General features: G+C 39.4%; 1 protein-coding gene across 1 annotated transcript; it reads right to left on the bottom strand.

Moving 5' to 3' along the window:
• Positions 1-1,563: 1,563 nt before the first annotated feature.
• On the bottom strand, positions 1,564-6,970 carry LOC112727370 (protein unc-13 homolog). The gene is made up of 5 exons (XM_025777089.3): positions 5,982-6,970; positions 4,076-4,957; positions 3,529-3,984; positions 3,214-3,400; positions 1,564-2,965 (listed from the first exon to the last, which is right to left on the bottom strand). The coding sequence occupies exons 1-5, from the start codon at positions 6,636-6,638 to the stop codon at positions 1,980-1,982; spliced, it is 3,168 nt and encodes a 1,055-aa protein (XP_025632874.1). The 5' UTR covers positions 6,639-6,970; the 3' UTR covers positions 1,564-1,979.
• Between the last annotated feature and the right edge of the window lie 2,595 nt (positions 6,971-9,565).

Here is a 9,565-nt window from a genome sequence, read left to right as displayed (position 1 = left end):
GATCCATTATTCACATTGCAACAAATTCCGTCTTTCATGAGAGAACTAAACATACAGAAATAGACTGTCACACTGCATGCAATCAACACCTCTCTGGCCTCACCCACCTAATGCCAGTATCCTCCTCAAACTAATTAGCTTACTTCCTCACCAAAGCTTTGGTACCTAGCCCCTTTGCTACCAATATTTTCAAACTAGGACTCTTAGACATTCATTGCCCTAGTTTGAGAGAAGCTATAACTTAACAAGAAAAACAAATGCTGAATTTCTGAAGTAATTATTAGTGCCAGCTGGTAAATTAGTTAGGAATTATAGTTAATTGTAGTTAGCTTAGTGCACATATAAATACATGTATAAATAGCTTGTGAAACTCTTCTGCAAGCAACTTTTGCATCGATTAGAGAATTGCACAATGCTTATTCTTATTTCTTCTCTCTTCTCTCTCAATTCTTCATCTTTTGTGACCACAGTTCTTCCATTTTGAACTTCCCTTCTTTTTTTTTCTAACTTGATTTCTCCTTCATTCTTGGACTCACACAGCAGAGTTGGGAGCTTGATCCTCTCTTGCATGGAATTTTACACAAACAAATAAAGAAGTGAAGAACTAATAAGAAATTGACATCAAATTCAAATAGAACAAAAATACATAATTTATTATATAAAAATACATAAATAAGTTCAAGCAAGCACAAAAAGAAATTATAGTAGCTCTAAATTTATGAAAAAAAGTATCGTAAACAACAACAAATCACATTTAACCAGCCAATGAATTATAGCTCAAATGACATAGTCTCTTCATACTCAATTAAGAGGTTGCGAATTCGAGTCTCCTATCTTTGATAAAAAAAAAATCACATTTAACCAAGATCTAAACTATTTCCATTTGAGTCGTTACATAGAAATTGAGGAAGCAACTGGCCTCGACTTATTTGATTTGAACTACTTGCATTTGTAAATTATTGAACTGATCATAAAATTGCATCCAATTCAAACCTAACAAAACCACATAAATTATTGTATAAAAATAAAGAAATTTTTCCAAGTAGAAACGAAGAAAAAAATATATTATTTGTAAAATTATAAATAAACAAAAAGGAAACACAATAAATAAAATCTATGAGACGTAACCAAGATCCAAACCCGTTTCTTTTGATTTGTTTTAATAAAACGATGCAATCGACCTTGATCTATTTGATTTGAATTATAACCATCCATTTTTTAGGGGAAAAATTTGCAAATTGATGGGATTTGAGTAATGATTTTTATAAATGTTAAAAAGAGAAGGCTTTATAAAAACCTATTATGAACCTGAAGAGAACTTTATGAATAGTGGCATGTGAGCTAGGTCTTAGGCCAATTATTTATTGTCTAATTTGGTTGAATTTAGTTTTTAAAATTACTTATTCATCCATCATTTTCATTATTTTTATACTTTATTCGGTATTTAGAAAGATATCAAAGAATAATTTAAAATTAATATACCTTTTGGCTTTTTGTTTGCCTAAATTTGTTAGTTGTTACTTATTTTGATCTATGTACTTGGCAAAACATAATATGTAGAAATCTCAAGAAAAGTCTGCGCAGGCCTATATGTTCATTTTCTGTAATTTGCAGTGTAGACTAATAGTAGCATAGATACCCACTGGACACTGGCTAAAAAACCCAGCTACAAGCTACTTTTAGACTCTAACCAACATTATTAACAAACTACACTAAAACAAACATAGTGGTAATTTCCCTTGTCCCTTTTTTTCTCCCAAAAGAATAAAAAAATATGTTACAGTAATAATACAGTTTAGCACATATTTTGTTGCTTTCAATTTGCTCCATTTGACATCATTTTGTGCTTTCAAATACAATCTGCTCCCTCCCCCATAGTGCATCATGGTAAAAAAGTACGAGTGTGTTCAAAATATGCATTGAAAATTGGGATCTTTTGAATTAACTACGAGAAGAGATACAACCTAGCCTCCTTTTCTCTATGACCTCCTCTTTGGTAATTGAAATGTCCTCTTCAAGAAAAGGTTTGCAGTTCTATCATTTCTATGGCACAAGACCCTCAATATAGTGTTTGGGTCTGATCTATGCCACCTTCCTGTAGTAGGCGGCACTTGTGACTTATAGCCATGGCCATTAACACCTACCACACTTGTTTCACATGATGCAATATTGAAATCATCAATTAATTGCTCAGTACTTTGGCCCATCAATGCTATAATACCTTCAACTATTGCAGCCTCTGTGTCCATCACACTTTCTGCTATTAGTCCTTCTCCACACAAGCAGAAAACACGATTCAAGCTCTCAAAATCCTCGCTCACAATGTGGTAATCTGATTTAGTAAATGCCCTTGAGTTCCCACCAGCAAGCAAGACCATTAGGAAAGCTTCGAAGGATGCCTTCATGACTTCTTTCAATGCTAATGATTGAGCTTTATCTGTTAGAAGCGTGGTCATGAGTGTGATGTTTTGCTTCAAGGTTCTCAATGCAGGCCTAATCCTAGCATTGGCTGCATCGCCAACATAGAGGCTCTCATAGAAAACTGAGTCGGAGTCAAGGAATATGAGACGGTAGGCAGCCACTTCTGCCACGTATTGGCATGCTGTTGGAAGGGAGGAAAGTACTTTCTCGAAATAAGAACCATTGTTGTAACTCCTGCGACGGTTTCCATAAGGATGGCGAGTTGAAGGAAGTACAACAGGGTTTTGAGAGAGTGTTTTCTCAAGGGAGTTGATATGGGTCAGGAGATAGAATAAGGTGTTGAGACGAATGTAGAGGCGTTGTGTGCCACGACTAGTCGATGGCCTAGGATTATGACCTTCTTTTGTTACATTACTTATGTGATCTGCCTCCGATGAACCACCACCACCGCATTGACATCCTTTCTTCAAGAACATACTGAACTTTGAATTTCGGTTGCATCTTGTCAGTGAGGGAATCACGGGAACATAGCTTTGTTTTGTACCTGGAAAGCAAAAATGAAAATTCGAGGACTCAATTACAAACATTTTTAAATTATAAAAACTTATTCACAAATTAAGGAAAATTGTAGGGACATCCGGGGAATTGAGCTATCTTTTAATTATCAAAGTAGAATGCAAGCAAATTGAAAAGATCATACCTCTACAAAGTCGTCAAACCTTTCTTAGATACAGATTAATTATACTCTATAAAATAAACACCTTAAGCTTTATTTATATTCAAAGTGCTTACCACATGCTGAAACAAACATGATATAGTCTTGCAAGAGATTTTCTAGTCCATTGGCAAGTTCTTGAACTATATCTTCAGTAATTCCAATTGGAATCTGGAAAAATTGCTCCATAATAGTCTTGGCCAATTTCACTAGCTCTACAGCAGATTGTGCAATCGGCTCTGCTTTGGACTTTGGATTCCATGTCTATAATAGAGGAGAAATTAAAGAAAATAAAAAAGCACATTAAGGATTATCTAAAAAAACATGTAATATTTAAAAATAAATTCGATAATTAATCTTTTAATGAGCAAAATGATAAAGCCAAAAGTTACCTCTGTTTCCTTTGCATTTTGCAAAGCCTCTTTGCCCTTGTGCAACGATTCATGTATCCATTTTCTCAATAGGTTCCATATGATTGTATCAACTTCATAAAGCATCATCTCTTTTACTATTGCTTTTGCCTTTTCTTCTCCCTCAAGGGAACCTTCAACCATCATTTGGACCAAAGTCTTTTCTAACTTACCAGCCCTCAGCAACACCCTGACAGTCTCAGAATTTAATGCATTCACCTCATTTAGATATTGCTTCAAAATTTGCCCGTAGCAGTCGTGCAACGTCAATGCCGCTATCGCACCAGCCGTTGGGAGCCATTTCTTTAGCGTTGGAGTATAAGTTTCCCTTTCCTTCAATGCTAATGCTTCTGTCTCTTGAGCCAAACGAAGTAGAATATCACTTAAATCAGCCTTTATTTCGGTCTCAATAGTCTTGGTATTTACTTCTTCAAGAATCTATATAGGAAATAAACAAATTGTATATTAATGAATGGCTAAAACAGTAGAAAGAACAATTACAACATGATAATATGGACTAAATACAAACCTTTTGAAATGCACTTCTCACGGAAGATCGAATACAAGACTCAATCCGATCACCAGACATATCCACTATGGTTTTGTCAGCCTTCTCCCCTCTTTCTCCATCAGATATGATCTGATCTTCACCCAAAACCTTTGAAACTGACAAAACCATAGGAAGGAGGTTCTCTATCTGGCTAAGCGTCCCTCGCTCGAAATGGTTATGGTAGTTAAGTAGCCTCCTCTCCGACCAACTCTGCATTGCACTCATCACTGATGTCAATAACTTGATATACAAAGAGTCCTTCTCCTTCTTGGCATCAGTGTTCACTTCACCCAACATAGCATGTGATGCACAGAGAAGATCAGATTCTACCTCCCCTGTTACTACAAACTGCTGAAACAGTACCCAAGTGAAACACACATTGTGAATTGCCTTATTTATCCCTAGAATGGGCCATGTTTTCTTCATTAGTTCAAGTAACTCATCAACCTCATCGAGAACCAAAGTCTCATCCCTTATATCGAATATGGCTTGAAGAAGAGAAGTGTAGAGGTGAACGTTGAGAGGGAAGCCATCGACCCAATGGCAAACATCAGCAGGTGCACCATTGGGGCCTCTCCATGCCAGTGATACAACTGAATTTGAAAGTGTTCTTAATGTGTCTGAATTCTTTCCAATGTCTATTGGTTTGGACTCGCTATTGCGTATGATATCCCTAAGGCGCATTGCAAATGTGTTGGTCTTTTCTACATAAACAGAAGGGTGTTGGAGTAGACCTAATTCTAGGATCTTGAGTTGCCTTCTTTGCCACATGTGGTACTCAGTGGAATCACTGAACTCTGATGGCTTTACATGGCGCAAAAGTTCTAAAGGGAGAATTATAGTGTCTGCTCTTTTTCCCGCCTGTATTATTTAAATAATTTGAAATAATTAGACCATTTTGGGATGAGGATAAATTTGAAGAACAAAAAAAGCTAATAATTAGTGATCATTATTATGATTCATTATGATATGAACCAAAATGCACAACAAAATTAAAATCAATAGAGAGACTAGAATGCACATGGTTATATATATAATAATGTTATGGGGTTCATATTCGTGAGATAACTGATCTTTCTAGTTTCTAGAATCAAGTTATTTTTCCTCCATCCATTGTTAAAAATAAAATAACATGCATGTTGATGAGAGAGAAAAAGAGTAAGAGAAATATAATATATCATTCTTGCCAAAAGAGAAAACAAAAATAGATTTAGAATTTGTTGTTTCATGATAGTTTCTTAAAAAAAAGAAAAATATTACGGAAGATGAGATCAAATCAAAAGGTAAAACATTAGAATTGCATTAAACAAATCTAAAAAGAAGTTACAAGTCAAATATCAATTTGTAACATTAAAATGGTTTAGCTATTATGTGTTTTAACTTGATGAATAAGATGCATATTAAAATTATCATTTGTAAAAGTTTTTAAATTTTATTTTAATAAATGCATAACAACTATATTGAAAACTCCAACTTTCTATTTCCTATAGAAATTGATTAGTAAAAAATTTAAAACTATTGTTTTAATAAATACATAACAAATACATTAAAAAAAAAATAGACTTTCATAAAATAATTCTCAATTAATAATAAAAATACAAGTTAACTAGATTCCAACTGAAATTAATAAAAAATTTTAACGATACCTTTATTGACAATTCAGCACAAGTACCAAACAAAAAGAAAATCAACTGCTCTGTAATCTATCTCTAATTAACATCATTACACATGTTGGATTTAGTTCAAAGTTTTCTATCTCCTTACCTTGGCTACTCATTAAATCTCATTTATTTAGAAACTATAACAAAAACATTTGTAATTGTCACAATTGTTTAAAAAAGTGATAACATTACTAATGTTAGTATGTTGATGCATGTTTACATACTTGGCCAACGAGGGTTCTTGTCAAAGTTTTCCTCAATCGATAGTCATTGTGCTCAGTCACTCTCATTTGTTGTCTCATAATCTCTGCTGATGTCATTGGCCGCCGCGGCCGAAGCATATTGTGGTTCACCATAGGACTATTAGATCCGTTTTTGGGGGACGATGACGCTGCGATTCCAGCAACGCCACCAGACACCATTCTCCTAGACGGTGACCTCTTTATCATTTTCAATCCTAGCGCCCGCTTCACCTTACTCGTTGGAGACATCACCACATGGCTCGCCTTTGCCTCATTCTCTTGGAGGCTGGCATAAATTGAAAGCACGTGCCGACCACCAAATCCCGGGGACGACCGGCATGCCGTGAAAAAAATTTCATAGGCAGATTCTCTTATGTCATCTTGACTCAAGCCCTCAAGCTTCATAAAAGGCGACGGTAGGCCATTGTCTTCCTTTTCAGGAAGCTCGAATTGGCTTGGGTCAAGATTTTGGTCAAGATTGGAAGCCTCCAAATCTTGGCCAAGTTGGGAAATTTGGCCAATTCCAATATGGGAGTGGTGATGGTGATGGTGGTGATGGTGATGGTAATGAATTTCATTAACAGACAAGGCGGACGGAAGAGAACCCGGGTAGGAGTCTTGGTGGGTTTGCTGACCCATTAGGTGAAGAATAGGTAATGGGTCAGAAACCAAACCGAGAAACGGTGGCGGCGACCACTATGACCAGCAGCAAAAATTATGACAAACAAAAAATGTCTAAGGGGGAAAAGAGTTGTGCATTTGTAGGGATCCAAGAAGAGAGACCATTAATATTGAGGGTATGACGTTAACGACAGCAATTTTCTGCTTGGAGGGAGAGAGTGAATAGAGATTAGTGATTATGGGTTTGCCCACGTTATCATGAGCGACCAAAGTACCCAAAAACAGATGGTGTTTGCCAAAATAGATCACACTCATCCATTTGAATGCATTTTTCTCGGAAGCTCATTTTTTTAATTGTTTCTTTTTATTTTGTTAGTTTCTATTTATATTGCTAATAACCAAGTAGTATTAACGTACTATACATCATCCATCAAAACAATTAAAAACAAAACAATAAATAAAATATATAATATTGTGAATTATTTGTGTACGAGATGTCTCTGGTACGGTTTGAAGGATGGATCGGGGATCCACGGGCAAGGCTGGAATCGGATTGCTTGACTGGAGCGATGGGGGTGGTACCTACAAAGACACTCCGACGCTCAAGTCAGAATGGATCTGAGAGGTATGAGGTATGAGGATTGAATTGTACCTGAGGGGACCTGGGTCCTCTTTTTATAGGTGATGGCCGTTATCTTATCTTATCTTGTTTGATTAGGATAAGAGAGATATTTGAATTTGGGAGTTGGTTAGGAGCCGTGAAGGGCCGGTTCTGGGCCCTCGGGTTGAAACGGGTTATCCCCGGATAACCGGGTATGCGGGATCCGTGGATCGGATCCGTAACAGTTGCCCCCGCAGTGGGAGAGCGAGCGAGGTCGGTCTGTCGCTGGGAGACGTTTGTTATGGGCTCGATTTTTTCTCGGTTGCCCGTGTGATTTCTTTGAGGTGAGGTCGATTCCTCGGTTTTCGTATCGTGGAAGATTCGTCTGACCGTTTAGGTCTGACGTGACTCTTCCGCATCAGTCGCGTCTGTTGCGTTCTTCGAGGCGTTACCTTTTTTCGAGGGGGTATTTATTGCAAGCTGCGTTTTTTCTTTTTTGCCCTCGCGTTTGCTTTGCTTTCTGAGGGTATTTTCGTCGTTTGGTTTTTTCAAAACCGTTTTGGTTTTTCTTCAGTTCCCTCGTTCTACTTTTACTTCTCTACTGCTTCTTTTTCCAACCAAAGCATTTCCTTACTCTCCATTTTTGCTTTCTGTGGTTTCGGTTGGTCTTCTTCAGCGGCATCTTTCCTTTCGGGTTTTCTTCCTTTGATTCATCAGGTTAGCATTTCTCTTGTTTCTTTTTTTCTTCTGCTTTGTTTTCTGCAGTGTTTTGTTTTTGTTTTTGCTGAGTGTAGTTTTAGAGTAGTTTTGTGGTGTTTGTATGGTGGTTTAGATAGTTTTTGTTGGGTTTTTAGAAAGGGTTTGGGGAGAGTGCCACCGTATAATTGGTGGCGTGCGGTGGCGGTGTTTGTTTTTGGTTTTTTACCCGCCGTCATTTTCTGCCGTGAGGTTTGGCTGACGGTGGTGCTCGTCGACATTTTAGGTATGGCTCGCCGACGGACGGAGGGTGTGAGGGCTCCGGTGGCCCCGGCGGGGGTGTCCCTGACCTTTTTTCTTGGGTCACCAGTGATGTCTGGGGGACACCGTCGCGGATGACGGAGGCGGACCTCTAACGGCTCCGTGATGAAGGGGCTGTTTGTGGGGGTGGCGATGCCGAACGCCACTACGAGCTTGCCCTTCCTGGGATTGATGAGAGGGTTTGCTATACCAATCTCGACTCCTCGACAGTGCCGGATTGGATGTGGGTGTATGAGGCTATGTTTACCCGGCTTGGAGTTCGGCTTCCCTTTTCTCCGTTTGTTCAGCAGTTGTTGAACCGGTGCTCCGTGGCGCCGTCCCAGCTACATCCGAACAGCTGGGCGGCGATACGGTCTTTTGAACTTGTTTGTGATTATTTAGAGCTACCTGCCTTAGTAAATGTTTTTCTTTTCCTTTTCTTGTGTACTCTTCCGACTAAGGAGGGGAAACATAAGAAGGGGTATGTGTCTTTCCGAGCTCAGCCCCACCGTCGTGTTTTCGGTTTGTATGAAGACTCCTTCCATGGTTTTAAGAGTGGTTACTTTAAAGTTCGTCCCGCGAGGGGGCATCACCCTTTTTGGTTGACGCTGGAGGGTGAACGTCGGTTCCCCACTTACTGGAACTTTAAGGCTGGTCCGTCCGTGTTTACTCGGGTTTCGAAAGAGTTCTTGTCCTCGGAGGAGCGGGATATTGCTCTTGTTCTGTGGCAGTTATTTGGGGAGCGTCCTCTTAATCCTCGGGACGTGATGGGTGATCCGGTTGCTTGCCGGTCGTATGTTGGTGTGTGTCGTGTGTGTTCGTTCTTTACTTTGTTATTATGTTTTGTTTCCCGTTTTCGTAACTTGGGCTTTTTGTTTCTTGTTTCCTTGCAGTTGAGATGGCTGGCGGCTTGACATCCTTGGCGCGGCTGAAGGCGGCGATGGCCCAGGAGGAGGGGTCGTCGTCCCCGGCTACTCCTGTTTCTAATCCTGCTGTGGAGTCTCAGCCGGTTTCTCAGGAGGTGATTTCCTCGGGTGCGCGGGCCGGCGCTCAAGTTTCTCCTGGCCCTGCGAACTCTCCTGAAGTCGTTGTGGTGACGGTTGCTGAGGCTTCTCGGAAGAGGAAGAGGCCTGAGGACCCGAGCAGTGAGACTTTTGAGGATGAGGGTCTTGTGCCCAGCGTGATGGATCGACGCTTCAATGCCCCGGGGTTTATTGATCAACACTTGATGCCTGGAACGGAGCCGTTTTTTGATGGCTGCGATGTTTCGTTCCAGGCCAAGTCGGTGTATCGTGCTCTCCTCCAGTCAGCCGTTGTTGTTCGGAGGGCTGAGCCTGTGATGGCTCAG

Source organism: Arachis hypogaea, chromosome 12 (assembly GCF_003086295.3).
Source record: "Arachis hypogaea cultivar Tifrunner chromosome 12, arahy.Tifrunner.gnm2.J5K5, whole genome shotgun sequence".
Taxonomy (NCBI): Eukaryota; Viridiplantae; Streptophyta; class Magnoliopsida; order Fabales; family Fabaceae; genus Arachis; species Arachis hypogaea.
Note: the sequence above shows the minus strand (reverse complement) of the source record. Positions and strands in the feature narration are given on the sequence as shown.